Source organism: Melopsittacus undulatus, chromosome 7, assembly GCF_012275295.1.
Source record: "Melopsittacus undulatus isolate bMelUnd1 chromosome 7, bMelUnd1.mat.Z, whole genome shotgun sequence".
NCBI lineage: Eukaryota > Metazoa > Chordata > Aves > Psittaciformes > Psittaculidae > Melopsittacus > Melopsittacus undulatus.
In genome coordinates this window covers 482,665-498,238 of record NC_047533.1, presented here as the reverse complement: position 1 = coordinate 498,238, position 15,574 = coordinate 482,665, and the positions used below count along the sequence as shown (strand labels likewise).

The following is a 15,574-nucleotide window of genomic DNA, read 5'->3' as shown; positions in this document are numbered from 1 at the left end:
TAGGACCCTCGGGATGAGCCCCCCCCCCCCATCCCACCTCATCCCCGCTTCCCATCGCTGGTGGGGGCGGGGCCGTTCCCTCGCCCCTCCCCCTCCCACATCTGGAATCGCGATCCCGAACGGGAGCGGAGCCGCTCAGCACCGCTCAGCACCGCTCAGCACCCCCGGAGCGCGGAGGGTCCCGTCCCGACCCGGTCCGAGGTGAGCGGGGTCCGGCCCCGCAGTGTGGGGGGCAATGGGGGGGTCGGGATGGTCCCATTGGGATACTGGGGGGGAGGTCGGTGCGTGGGGACCCTCCGGTGCCATCCTGCGGGGTGCAGAGCACCGGGATGGGGCATAGGGACAGGGACAGCACCGATGGGAGCTGTGGGATCCACACACCCCATGGCAGTGGGAATGGGATGGATCCCACCCATGGTCCGTGCTCCACATCAACACTGAGGCCCCAGAGCCTGTTCCTTGCCTGGCTCTGCCTCCCTGTGTCCATCCCGAACTGGTTTCCTTTCCCTGCTTCCATGAGCCCCTGCACAGGCAGGAATGGTGGGAAGGCCTCAAAACGCTGCTGGAGTGGGCACTGGGATCCACTGGGATTCACTGGGGTCCACTGGGATGCACTGGGATCCACTGGGATCCACCACATTCCAGAGCTGGAAGCTGTGGCTCAAGCAGCTCCATGTGCAGGCAGCGTGGTCACTGCCCAGGGATGGGACTGGAGGACACCAGGGCTCCACTGGGATCCACTGGGATCCAGAGCTGGAAGCTGTGGCTCCATGTGCAGGCAGCGTGGTCAATGCCCAGGGATGGGGCTGGAGGACACCAGGGCTCCATTGATGGGCACTGAGGGATCCACTTGTGCCCTCCAGCTGGGATTATGGGATGCCAGGCTCATGGGGTGCCCCAGACATCAGGAGTGCCCTGGCATTGGGTGCAGGGGCCAGGATTCCAACCCCACAACGGGACCCGGATCCATGGCTCTGGAATGTCTGTCCAGACCTTCCCATAGCATTGGAGGGGCAGGATTGAAGCCATGGGGTCACCATAGCCCAGGGCCTTGCTTCTGCCCCCACTCCCTGACAGCACCATACAGCAGTGGGATGCAGGATGCTCCAGCCCCACGGATGGGGATACAAAGGACATCCCTGCATAGCCCCATAGGGCTGGGGTGGCAGAACTGGGGTTATTCCCCCAATCCCAGAGCAGCATAAGGGGTATGTGGGACAAACAGACACCAGGAATGCAAGACCCATATCCCTCCCTGCAGGACCCTTGGGCCATGGGATCACAGCATCCCTGAGGCAGGAAGAGCCCATCCATAGCCCATAGGGAGGAGCCGAGGGCAGGAGCCAGGATTGGGTTTGGCTTGGCCAGGATTGAGGCCGCTCCCGATGAGCTCAGCCTGGTGCTGAGCCCATGGATCCGCAGGATGGGAGCAGCCGGAGCCGGGCAGGGACTGCTCCATGGGGCTGGAAGGGGTCTCCTGCCTCGGGCCTTTGGGGCAGGATGGGAGCAGGGATGGGGCAGCCTGGATAAGGGAAGGGTCCTGAAGGGGAGACCCCAGAGCAGCTCCAGGGCCTAAAGGGGCTGCAGGAAAGCTGGAGAGGGGCTTGGGACAAGGGATGCAGGGATGGGATGAGGAGCTTGGGACAAGGGATGCAGGGATGGGATGAGGAGCTTGGGACAAGGGATGCAGGGATGGGATGAGGAGCTTGGGCTTCCAGCTGGGAGAGGGAAGAGCTGGATGGGATACAAGGAAGTTCTTCCCTATGAGGGTGGTGGGACATGGGAATGGGTTGAAGCTGTGGCTGCCCCATCCCTGGCAGTGCTCAAGGCCAGGTTGGACACAGGGGCTTGGAGCAGCTGCTCCAGTGGAAGGGGTTGGAGCTGGATGGGATTTAGGGTCCCTTCCAACCCAGGTGTCTGTGGGGTCTCCTCACCCCCCTGAGCATCTCAGCCTCCCCTGTGTTGGGTTAAAGCCATTCCCCATATCCTGCCCCCATCCCTGATGGAATCCCTCATCCCATCATCCCTCCCATTCCCTTGCAGCCCTGGAAGAGGATCCCACCATGGCGATGCTGCTGGAGCCTGGGATGCAGAACCTGCACTTGGGTAAGGCTGGGACCAGGGATCTGGGGGGTCCCTGTCCCCATCACCCCCATTGTCCATATGCACCCGGGGCCCTCTCCCTTCTCCTCCCCATTGCAGTCACCATCCTATGGGAAGCCCCCAGTGCTGTTCCTACATGGGGGTAACCAGAACCATCCCCACTGAGGAGCCCCAATGCAGCCAACACCAACCTGAGCATGGGGGTGATGGCAAGACCAGGGGTCCCCCAAATCACTGTTATCCCAAACCCCACACACTGATGCTGGCTCCAGACCCATGGAATGATGCTCCCTTCTGGATGGAGCCCCACACTCCGAGCCCTGCTCATCTCCCTGCATGACCTGGGTGATGCTTTCCCCCCACACACACAAAGGGGGGGCTCCGGCCACCCCCCATAGATGGCACATGGAGACATCCCAAGGGATATTCCTGTTTGTCAGGGATCAAATATTCATGGCACGGACACGGATACAGCAAAAGGCACTTATGGAACATGGAGGGACCGGAGGCGCATCCCAATGGGGAGCAGTGGGGGGGGCACGGGACAAAGCAGGATCCTGGCACCGGGATGTGCCAAGGGATGCAGGGAATGGAAGCACTGGGATGAACTGGGAGCCCAGCACCAGGATGGGGGGGTCTGGTCCAGCCCCAGCCCCACGGCTGCTGCTGTTGGGGGTCCCAGAGCATCCCCAGTGCAGGCTCTGGGGCTCCTGTGCTGCCTGAGGGATATGGGAGCTAAACAGGGATGCATTGGGATGCATAAGGAAAGACGGAGGAGCCTCCTCCAGCCCCACACCTCCCATAGAGTGCAGCTGGGTCCTGCTTATCCCTGCTCCCATCGCCCCCATCCCAGCACGGAGCATCCCGGTGTGGGTCCATGGAAGCCATGGGGTGATTGGATGGTCTCGAGCCCCCATCCCATTCCCATTGTGTCCATAAGCTCTGGGAACGGCGGCCCCACTCCAGCCCCCATCCTGGAGCAGCTGGAGCCCATCCATGGTGATTAATCCCCCTCTGCTAATGGGAACCATGTGGGAAGCGGAGCAGAGGCGGCTCCATGGGGCCGGGAATGGCTGGGAAGAGCCAGGAATCCAGGATAAGGATGGGGGACGGAGCAGGCACAGAGGTGGTTGGAGTCAGAGGGGGGCACCTCTCATCCCAAGTTTTCCCCCATTCCCATTGGATCCAAGCTGTTTGCCATTGGCATCCATTGCAGTCCTTATGGAGCTGAATTATCCCATTACTGATGGGATGAGGCTGCCTTGGTTCAATGCAGGATGCTCTGGGATCCTCCATGTCCCCATTGCTCCAGGCCTGACTCCCATTGTCAGCTCCAAGGAATGGGACCCGGCTGCTCCCTTCCCTGATCCCATTCCGAGCCATGGGGCAGGATCCATCCCGCCCTGCTTGGCTCTTCCATAGGGGAAGCACCTCCATCCACAGGGACCACAGGGGCAATGGGGACACTGGGCTGGCAGTGGGATGATCCCTGCTTCCCTCTGGTGATGGAGGGGATGCTGATCCCGATCCTGCCCATGCCAGCGCATGGAGCCTCAGCCAGGACACCCGGATCCATGGAATGGTTTAGGGAAGGGCCATAAAGCTCCTCCAGCTCCAACCCCTTCCATAGAGCAGCTCCAAGCCCTGTGTCCAACCTGCCCTTGAACCAGGGATGTGGCATCTTCCCATTGGATAAGCGCTGATGTCCCCAGGCCACAGAGGAGGAGATTCCTGATTCCTGGAGCCCTTCTCCATCCCTATCCCCCCATAGGCATCCAGAGGGATGCCCATGGGCTCCCCAGTGCTAGCACCAAGTGTAACCGGTTCCTGCACCACCTCCAAGGGGCTCCCTATGGCACTGGTTGGCTCCTTCCCTACACATGGATCAACCCCCCCATGCCCATACCTGCCCTATAGGAATCCCACTGGGATCAGTGTCTGTATCCCATTGGGATGTCTCCATCCCAGCAAGGGAATGCCGTGTGCTAAGGGAAGCATCCCAAGGAGGATCCAGGTCCTGCTCCATCCCCATCCCTGTCCCTCTGTGTCCATAGGTGCCAATGGTGAGCGCTGCCCCACACCGTCCCCCCCCCGGCTCCCCGGAGACACCCCATGATAGCTGCAGCATCGCCCCATTGACGCCCTCCCAGTCACCGGTAAGGAATGGGGGGGCCTGGGTCTGTTCTCATTGCCCCTATCAGTGGTCACCCCCATTGCCTCCCATCCCCGTTTCCATCCCAAAGAGCATCCCAAGGATGGGGCAGTTGGACCCTAGGGCATCCTTTAGGCATTGATGGGATGGAGGGGGCAGGAGAGGAGCAGCAGCATCAGTGTCAGTCTAACTCAGCTGCACATCCCAAAGGGAGGATGGAGGCAGGGATGGAGCCGATTCCCATCCTCAGGAATGACAGGGACAAGCTCCGCACCCGTGTTCCTGTGGCTCTGTTCATGCTCGGCTGCATCCTGCACCCGGCAAAGGGATGTGTTAAATGTTAATGAGGGCTCTTAGCTTCCCATGTCCATCCCGCACGCTTGGGAGGCTCCGGTATGGATACAGGGATCACTGTGGCCTCACGCTCCCGTTGGCACCTCCATCCGTCAGGACACAAGGGATGGGGAGCAACAGGGGGGGAAGGAGAGCATCAGATGGAGGAAGCAGCAGCAAACCCCCCTATGGGGCATTGGGGTCAGGAAGGGATCAGTTGGGAGATCCATGGGGTGGGATGAGGATCCCTGGGCAGGGATCGGGAGCAGGGAAGGGTTTGGGAATCTCGGCTGCAAATACAACTATGGGATCCTGGAAGGGTTTGGGTTGAAAGGGCCTTAAAGCTCACCCAGTTCTAGCCCCTGCCATGGGCTGCGACACCTTCCACTGCTCCAAGCCCCATCCCAATCCCTCATCCCATGGAGCTCTAGGAACAATCACAGCATCCCTATGGAGCTCTAGGGACAATCACAGCATCCCTATGGAGCTCTAGGGACAACCACAGCATCCCTATGGAGCTCTAGGAACAATCACAGCATCCCTATGGAGCTCTAGGGACAACCACAGCATCCCTATACAGCTCTAGGAACAATCACAGCATCCCTATGGAGCTCTAGGGACAACCACAGCATCCCTATGGAGCTCTAGGAACAATCACAGCATCCCTATGGAGCCCAATGCCAGCAGAGCCTTTGCTCCATGATCCGGATACGGCATCAGTACATCCCTTGGTCCAGGGAGGATGAACCCATTCCCGATCCATCCCCATTCGGGTGCCTCCCATTGGGATAGGCCCCATCCCAAAGTGCTTCCCTCGTGTTCCAGAGGAGCGATTCTCGCTCCCAACAAACCTCATCCTTCTCTGTGGTGGTGGCCATAGACTTCGGGACCACATCCAGCGGGTACGCGTTCAGCTTCTGCAGCGACCCCGACACCATACACATGATGAGGTGAGCCCGTGGGGATGCCATGGGGATGCCTTGGGGATGCCAGGGGGATGCCATGGGGATGCTATGGGGATGCCATGGGTGCCCTGTGTCACCCATGCCATGGGTGCCCTGCATCGCCCATGGGGATGCCATAGGGATGCCATGGGGATGCCATGGGTGCCCTGCATCACCCATGGGGTGTCCCCCTCAGGACAGGGTGGGTGCAGAGCTCCATGCACCTGGACCCGCTCCGTACCCCATGGGATGAAGGGAGCGGATCCCAAGCTTCACGGCTCCTGTTTGCAGGAAGTGGGAAGGAGGGGACCCAGGGGTGGCCAACCAGAAGAGCCCCACCAGCCTCCTGCTGAGCCCTGACGGAGCCTTCCACAGCTTCGGGTACACTGCCAGGGACTATTACCATGACCTGGACCCCGAGGAGGCCAGAGAGTGGCTCTACTTCGAGAAGTTCAAGATGAAGATCCACAGCACCAGTGTAAGGAGAGGGGCATCGGGTGTGGGGCAGGGGGAATGGGGAATGAGGCATCCAGCATGGGGCAGGGGGAATGGGGAATGGGGCATGGGGCATTGGGCATGAGGCATGGGGCATGGGGCATGGAGTATGGAGTATGGAGCATGGGGCATGGGGCATCGGACATCAGGCATGGGGAATGGAGTATGGGGCATAGGGAATGGGGCATGGAGTGTGGAGCATGGAGCATGGGGAATGGGAAATGGGGCATGGGGCATGGGGAATGGGGAATGGGGCATGGAGCATGGAGCATGGGGTATGGGGAATGGGAAATGGGGCATGGGGCATCGGGCATGGGGAATGGGGAATGGGGCATGGAGCATGGAGTATCAGGCATGGAGCATGCATGGAGCATGGGGCATGCAGTATGGAATATGGAGCATGGAGCATGGATCATGGGGCATGGAGTATGGAATGGGTTGGGTGGAAGGGACCTCAAAGCTCCTCCAGCTCCAACCCCTTCCACTGGAGCAGCTGCTCCAAGCCCCTGTGTCCAACCTGGCCTTGAGCACTGCAGGGATGGGGCAGCCCCAGCTCCTCTGTGCTCCCTGACCCCATTCCCATTCCCATTCCCTACAGGAGCTCACCATGAGCACGGAGCTGGAAGCCGTCAATGGGAAGAAGCTGCCGGCGCTGGAGGTGTTTGCCCACGCGCTCCGGTTCTTCAAGCAGCATGCGGTGCAGGTAGGGCCATGGTACCCTCAGCCCTGCTCCCCATATGGGAGCTGCTTCCCACATCCCATCCCGGTGGGATCAGCTCCATCCCTGCCCACAGGAGCTGAAGGAGCAGTGCCCAGCGCTGCCGGAGCGGGATGGGATCCGCTGGGTCATCACCGTGCCGGCCATATGGAAGCAGCCGGCAAAGCAGTTCATGAGGGAGGCGGCCTATAGGGTGAGGGATGGGATGGGAGTGTGTGGGGGGTGGGATGGGATGAGCAGGGATGGGATGTGCAGGGATGGGATGTGCAGGATGGGATGTGCAGGGATGGGATGTGCAGGATGGGATGGGATGGGATGAGCAGGGATGGGATGTGCAGGATGGGATGTGCAGGGATGGGATGAGCAGGATGGGATGTGCAGGGATGGGATGAGCAGGATGGTATGAGCAGGATGGGATTAGCAGGGATGGGATGTGCAGGGATGGGATGGGCAGGGATGGGATGTGCAGGATGGGATGTGCAAGATGGGATGTGCAGGATGGGATGTGCAGGATGGGATGTGCAGGGATGGGATGAGCAGGATGGGATGTGCAGGGATGGGATGTGCAGGGATGGGATGTGCAGGATGGGATGTGCAGGATGGGATGTGCAGGGATGGGATGAGCAGGGATGGGATGTGCAGGTTGGGATGTGCGGGGATGGGATGGGATGTGCAGGATGGGATGAGCAGGATGGGATGTGCAGGATGGGATGAGCAGGGATGGGATGTGCAGGATGGGATGTGCAGGATGGGATGTGCAGGATGGGATGTGCAGGGATGGGATGTGCAGGTTGGGATGTGCAGGATGGGATGTGCAGGGATGGGATGTGCAGGGATGGGATGTGCAGGATGGGATGAGCAGGATGAGATGTGCAGGGATGGGATGAGCAGGATGGGATGTGCAGGGATGGGATGTGCAGGTTGGAATGTGCAGGGATGGGATGTGCAGGATGGGATGTGCAGGATGGGATGTGCAGGATGGGATGCACAGGGATGGGATGTGCAGGATGGGATGTGCAGGGATGGGATGTGCAGGATGGGATGTGCAGGGATGGGATGTGCAGGATTGGATGTGCAGGGATGGGATGTGAAGGGATGGGATGAGCAGGGATGGGATGTTCCCATCTCCATCCCTATATCCTGTTATCCCTCCAGGCCGGGCTGGTGTCCCCGGAGAACCCGGAGCAGCTCCTGATCGCGCTGGAGCCTGAAGCCGCCTCCATCTACTGCAGGAAGCTCCGGCTCCATCAACTGATCGACCTGAGCTGCAGGTCCACGGGGCCAGGGCTGGATCCAGAGCATCCCATTGACTCCAGCTTCCGGCAGGGTGAGCGGCACCGGGAGATGGGATCGGCCCCACTCCCATCCCGAGGTCCCAGTATGAGCACTGGGATAACCCCAGTGTGGGGTTATCCATCTGGATGGTCCCACAGCCCCAGGGCTGGGTCCTGTTGTTCCAAGGGGGCATTCCCACAGGGATGAGCATCCCGGTGAGCTCCTGGGATGTGCTTCCCATTTGGCATCAGGGATGGAGCAGAGCCATAGCTGGGAAGCAGTGATGGCTCCATCCCAGTTCCTCCGCTCCGGGCCCTTTCCCACTCTCCCATCCCCTTCCCTATGGTTTTCCTGTCTCTGGCACTTCATCCAATGAGGCTGATCCAGGGAAAGCCTCAGTGCAAGGACAGGGATGGATCCGGCAGCACAGGGACCCACAGCATCACCAGCTATGGGGAAACTGAGGCAGGGATGAATGGGGCCTTGTGCCAAGGGAGCAACTGAGAGCCCATGGATGCTGCTTCCCACTTTTCCCCCCTATCCCCCCCAGGCCTCTCCCATTCCCTTTCCCGGCATTCCCGGTTCTGCTGCCTCAGCTGGAATTACCCTGGATCCCTCCCAGCACCTCCTCCTGGCCCTGACCACCCCAGCGCCTCCATAGGAGCTTCCCGATCCCATCCCAGTCCCATCCCGATCCCATCCCGATCCCATCCCGATCCCATCCCGATCCCATCCTCATCCCATCCCAATCCCATCCTCATCCCATCCCGATCCCATCCCAATCCCATCCCGATCCCATCCCGATCGATGCCATAACATTGGGATGGGGAGAGGATCCCCCCATGGATTCCCCTCTGGGAATGCTCCCCCTTTGTGTGTCCTGGAGCTGGGATCATCCCATGGCCTTTGTCTGGGCCGGGGCCGCATCCGGATGGATGGAGCTGCATCCCAGGCTGAGGAGGATGGAAATGGGGTTCCATGTGTATCCCGGTGTGCTGAAACCAGGCCGGGATAACCCCACTTCCCAAAGAGCTCCTGCCCTTCCGGGTGCTTTGGTGATGGGGGAACAGAGGAAACTCCACCCGGGAATGGGAAGGGCATTGAGGGCTGGATGCAATGAGGTGGGGCTCCATAGGATCCTATGGGATAATGGGAAGAGCAGCAGGATGGCTGCGCTACATTGGGTTACATCGGGTTAGCAACCAGTGCTCCCAGTGCATCCCACCACAGCATTCCCAATGTGCATAGGGGGGATCCAATCCTGATGCTGTCCCTGTATCCCTCAGCTCGGGAACAGCTCCGGAGATCCCGTCACAGCCGCACATTCCTGGTGGAATCGGGAATGGGGGAGCTCTGGTCCGAGATGCAGGCAGGTAGGAGAGGGGATGGATCCATGGAAGGGCACCATTGGGATGGGAATATGGGCTGGATGGGTCACCAAGGGACCCTAAGGGAAGGGTCCTGCATGGGGGTGATGCTATCTGTCACCACATCATCACCTGGGTGATGCCAAGGAATATAGAGCATCCCTATTCCCCCCCATCCCAAATCCACATTGGATCCACTGGGATAACATGAGCTTGGAGCAGTGGGAAGCATCCTTTGGGATACCCACCCCATGGGCTTGGAGCAGTGGGAAGCATCCTTTGGGATACCCACCCCATGGGCTCGGAGCAGTGGGAAGCATCCTTTGGGATACCCACCCCATGGGATTGGAGCAGTGGGAAGCATCCTTTGGGATACCCACCCCATGGGATTGGAGCAGTGGGAAGCATCCCTTGGGATACGCACCCCATGGGATTGGAGCAGTGGGAAGCATCCTTTGGGATACCCACCCCATGGACTTGGAGCAGTGGGAAGCATCCTTTGGGATACCCACCCCATGGGCTTGGAGCAGTGGGAAGCATCCCATGGGATACCCACCCTATGGGCTTGGAGCAGTGGGAAGCATCCTTTGGGATACCCACCCCATGGGCTTGGAGCAGTGGGAAGCATCCTTTGGGATACCCACCCCATGGGCTTGGAGCAACGGGCGGAGCCCGTTGCTCCAAGCCCATGGGGTGGGTATCCCAAAGGACCAGGCCTGATGCAGGGTGATGGGCTATGGGGTCGGAGCCCCCCTCACCCCATAGGCACTGCCCATAGGTGACAGGTACATCGTGGCTGACTGCGGGGGGGGCACCGTGGACCTCACCGTGCATCAGATCGAGAAGCCCCAAGGAACCCTAAAGGAGCTGTACAAAGCCTCGGGTGAGGGGGGACCCCAAAAGGGGACCCCATTATAAGGGGGATTGGGGGGGGGGGGGTCCCTGAGTGGTACCCGTGAGGTCGTGGCGCCACCTGGTGATAGAGAGGAGAAGGGCAGGGATGCTGGGATAGGGATGCGGGGATAGGGATGATGGGATGGGGGGATAATGGGATGGGTGTTGGGATAAGGGGGGTAAAAGTTGGGACAGGGATGATGGGATGGGGGACAAAGGGGAACAGGGATGCTGAGATGGGGGTGAGAGTGGGACATGGATGTTGGGTTATGGGGGTACAAGGGGGGACAGGGATGCTGGATGAGGAACTGATGCTGGATGCAGGGACAAGGTGGACGGGGATAATGGGATGGGGGGGACAATAGGATGGGTGTTGGGATAAGGGGGTAAAAGGTGGGACAGGGATGATGGGATGGGGGACAAAGGGGGACAGGGATGCTGGGATGCGGGTGAGAGTGGGACATGGGTGTTGGGTTATGGGGGTACAAGGGGGGACAGGGATGCTGGATGGGGGATGGATGCTGGGATAGGGATGCGGGGATAGGGATGATGGGATGGGGGGACAATGGGATGGGTGTTGGGATAAGGGGGGTAAATGGTGGGACAGGGATGATGGGATGGGGGACAAAGAGGGACAGGGATGCTGGGATGGGGGATGGATGCTGAGAACATGGGGATGGGGATCATGGGGATGTGGGACATGGGGATTGGGGACATGGGGTTGGGGGATATGGGGATGGGGAACATGGGGATGGAGAACATAGGGATGGAGAACATGGGGATGTGGGACATGGGGATGTGGGACATGGGGTTGGGGGACATGGGGATGGAGGACATGGGGATGGAGAACATAAGGATGGGGGATATGGGGATTGGGGACATGGGGATGGGGAATATGGGGATGGAGAACACGGGAATGGAGAACATGGGGATGGGGGAACATGAGGCTGCATTTACCACATGGACACTGCCCCATCCATCACTCTGTCCCCACAGGAGGTCCCTATGGTGCCGTTGGGGTAGACCTGGCCTTCGAGCAGCTCCTGTGCCGCATCTTCGGGGCCGACTTCATCTCCACGTTCAAGGCCAAGCGGCCGGCGGCCTGGGTGGACCTGAGCATTGCCTTCGAGGCGCGGAAGCGCGCGGCCGCCCCGGCGCGTGCCAGCGCCATCAACGTCTCACTGCCCTTCTCCTTCATTGACTTCTACCGCAAGCACCGCGGGCACAGCGTGGAGACGGCAATGAGGAGGAGCAAGTGAGGACCCCGGGGGGGATAGGGATGGGGGTACAAGTGGGGATGGGGGATCCAAGTGGGGATGGGGGATCCAAGTGGGGATGGGGATCCAAGTGGGGATGGGGGGACATGGGGATGGGGGATCCAAGTGGGGATGGGGGATCCAAGTGGGGATGGGGGGACATGGGGATGGGGGATCCAAGTGGGGATGGGGGATCCAAGGGGGGATGGGGGATCCAAGTGGGGATGGGAGATCCAAGTGGGGATGGGGGGACATGGGGATGGGGGATCCAAGTGGGGATGGGGGATCCAAGTGGGGATGGGGGATCCAAGTGGGGATGGGGGATCCAAGTGGGGATGGGGATCCAAGTGGGGATGGGGGATCCAACCAGGGATGGGGGATCCAAGTGGGGATGGGGGGTCCAACCGGGGATGGGGGGACATGGGGATGGGGGATCCAAGCGGGGATGGGGGATCCAAGTGGGGATGGGGGGACATGGGGATGGGGGGACATGGGGATGGGGGATCCAAGTGGGGATGGGGGATCCAAGTGGGGATGGGGGATCCAAGTGGGGATGGGGGGACATGGGGATGGGGGATCCAAGTGGGGATGGGGGATCCAAGTGGGGATGGGGAGCCCCATATGGGGTAATCCCACATCTTCTGTCCCTCAACAGTGTGAACTTCGTGAAGTGGTCATCACAAGGGATGCTGCGCATGTCACCCGAGGCCATGAGCGAGCTCTTCCAGCCCACCATCAGTCAGATCATCAAGCACATCGGTAGGGATTCCTGAAGGCAGGAATGGGTGGGTTGGGATGGAGGAAGTGAGGAATCATGGCATAGGTTGGGGTGGAAGGGAGCTTAAATCCCATCCAGCTCCAACCCCTTCCACTGGAGCAGCTGCTCCAATCCCTGTGTCCTTGAGCACTGCCAGGGATGGGGCTTGTCTTGTTGAGCATCTCCTTGTACCCGCTACTGATCCGGTAGCCGAGGGCAGGGCCACCTCACACCGGGTGTATTGAGGGGGAGCAGGCATTGCTGAGGGGTCCCCTTGTCCTCAGGGAGCCAGATACCCTCCCACCATCACTGGGGTAGGGGCAAAAGTTGGACTTGATCTCAATGGCTGGGCTTGATCTTAGTGGTTGGACTTGATCTTAATGGTTGGATTTGATGATCTCAATGGTTGGACTTGATCTTAATGGTTGGACTTGGTCTTAATGGTTGGACTTGGTGATCTCAATGGCTGGGCTTGATCTCATTGGCTGGACTTGATCTCAATGGTTGGACTTGATCTTAACGGTTGAACTTGGTGATCTCAGTGGTTGTTCTTGATGATCTCAGTGACTGGACTTGGTCTTAATGGTTGGACTCTATCTCAGTGGTTGGACTTGATCTCAATGGTTGGACTTAATCTTAATGGTTGGCCTTGATCTTGATGGTTGGACTCGGTGATCTCAGTGGCTGGATTTGATGTCCTCAATGGTTGGACTCTATCTCAGTGGTCGGACTTGATCTTGATGGTTGGACTTGATGATCTCAATGGCTGGACTTGGTCTTAATGGTTGGACTCTATCTCAGTGGTTGGACTCAATGATCTCAATGGTTGGACATGACCTCAATGGTTGGCTTTGATCTCAATGGTTGGACTTAATCTTAATGGTTGGCCTTGATCTCAGTGATTGGACTCAGTGATCTCAATGGTTGGACTTGATGTCCTCAATGGTTGGACTCTATCTCAGTGGTTGGCCTTGACCTTAATGGTTGGACTTGATGATCTCAATGGCTGAACTTGGTCTTAATGGTTGGACTCTATCTCAGTGGTTGGCCTTGATCTCAATGGTTGGCTTTGATCTCAATGGTTGGACTTAATCTTAATGGTTGGCCTTGATCTCAATGACTGGACTCGATGATCTCAGTGGTTGGTCTCTATCTCAGTGGTTGGACTTGATCTCAACGGTTGGACTTAATCTTAATGGTTGGCCTTGATCTCAGTGATTGGACTCGATGATCTCAATGGTTGGACTTGATGTCCTCGATGGCTGGTCTCTATCTCAGTGGTTGGCCTTGACCTCAATGGTTGGACATGATGATTTCAATGGTTGGACTTGGTCTTAATGGTTGGACTCTATCTCAGTGGTTGGACTTGATCTCAGTGATTGAACTCAATGATCTCAATGGTTGGACTTGATGTCCTCAATGGTTGGCCTTGAACTCAATGGTTCCACTCAATAACCTTCAAGGTCGTCCCCCCTTTTCCCTCCCTGACCCACAGCATCCCCCATCCTCTCCCTCCCCAGACGCCCTCCTCAAGAAACCCGAGGTCCAAGGCATCAAGTTCCTGTTCCTGGTTGGCGGCTTCGCCGAGTCCCCGATGCTGCAGCGCGCGGCGCAGGAGGCGTTCGGCTCCGTGTGCCGCGTGCTGGTGCCGCAGGACGTGGGGCTCACCATCCTCAAGGGCGCCGTGCTCTTCGGCCTCGACCCCACCGTGGTGCGCGTGCGGCGCTCGCCCCTGTCCTACGGCGTGGGGGTCCTCAACCGCTTCGTGGAGGGGCAGCACCCGCGCGAGAAGCTGCTGCTCAAGGGCGGGCGCATGTGGTGCACCGACGTCTTCGAGCGCTTCGTGGCCGTGGACCAGTCGGTGGCGCTGGGAGAGGTGGTGGAGCGCAGTTACTGCCCGGCGAGGCCGGGCCAGCGCCGCACCGTCATTAACGTCTATTGCAGCGCCGATGACAGCGCGCGGTACATCACCGACCCCGGCGTGCGCCGCTGCGGCACCGTCAGCCTGGAGCTGGAGCGGCAGTGCCGGCACATGGGAGCGCGCAGGGAGATCCGGGCGTCCATGCAGTTTGGTGACACCGAGATCAAGGTGACGGCCGTGGATGTCAGCACGGCCAAGACCGTGAGGGCAACCATTGACTTCTTGGCTAACTGAGCAATGGGGGTGGCCGGATGGGGGATGTGGGACCCCCCTTTGGGGCACCCATGGGTGCTCTGGGACACCCTACAGGTCCTTTGGGACCCCCATGGGTGCTCTGGGACACACCATTAATGCTGTGGGACACCCCTGGGTGCTCTGGGACCCCCATGGGTGCTCTGGGACACCCCACAGATCCTTTGGGACACCCCATTAGTGCTTTGGGACACCCATGGATGCTCTGGGACCCCCATGGGTGTTCTGGGACACCCCACAGATCCTTTGGGACATCCCATTAATGCTTTGGGACACCCATGGGTATTCTGGGACCCCCAACTGGTCCTTTGGGGCACCCATGGGTGCTCTGGGACACCCCACAGATCCTTTGGGACACCCCATTAATGCTTTGGGATACCCATGGATGCTCTGGGACCTCCATGGGTGCTCTGGGACACCCTACAGATCCTTTGGGACACCCCATTAATGCTTTGGGGCACCCATGGGTGCTCTGGGACCCCCCACAGATCCTTTGGGACACCCCATTCATGCTCTGGGACCCCCATGGGTGCTCTGGGACCCCCCATTAATGCTCTGGGACCCCCATGGGTGCTCTGGGACACCCTACAGATCCTTTGGGACACCCCATTCATGCTTTGGGGCACCATGGGTGCTCTGGGACACCACTGGTCCTTTGGGCCACCCATGGATGCAAGGAAGCAGACACTGAGCTGCCACCAGGCCCCTCCTGTAGAGCCTCCACTATGGGGCACCCCACAGATGCTCCTCTTGGAGCCGGTGTCTCCCATAGGAATGGGCTGGGATTGGACCATTAGTAATAGGCTCAGGCTGCCCCCCAAGTGTGGGTCGTGCCCCAGAGCACCCGTGAGGCCCCAGCACCACATCCTGGACCCATCTTCATCTGATAGGGATCGATTCTGGCATCCCCCCAGTGCAGCCCAGTGTGGATGGGGACAGGGACACAGTGGGGGGCCCGGACCCCCTTTCAATGGGGCTTTGCAGCATGAGGCACCTCACCCCATCCAGAACCACCTGGAACCATCCCAATCCCCATCCCTATCCCCATCCCCATCCCTATCCCCATCCCTATCCCCATCCCTATCCCCATCCCCATCCCTATCCCCA

At 59.5% G+C, this 15,574-nt stretch overlaps 1 protein-coding gene across 1 annotated transcript; it reads left to right on the top strand.

Annotated features, from left to right (window-relative positions):
* Positions 1–147: 147 nt before the first annotated feature.
* HSPA12B (heat shock protein family A (Hsp70) member 12B) lies at positions 148–14,466 on the top strand. Its single transcript, XM_034064832.1, is given in 14 exon segments — positions 148–201; positions 2,044–2,106; positions 4,158–4,189; positions 4,191–4,259; positions 5,414–5,538; positions 5,824–6,010; positions 6,626–6,730; positions 6,822–6,938; positions 7,901–8,072; positions 9,307–9,393; positions 10,166–10,270; positions 11,278–11,536; positions 12,193–12,296; positions 13,815–14,466. Coding segments are annotated over 13 exon segments (2,040 nt in total). The 5' UTR covers positions 148–201; positions 2,044–2,063; the 3' UTR covers positions 14,450–14,466.
* The last annotated feature ends 1,108 nt before the right edge of the window (positions 14,467–15,574 follow it).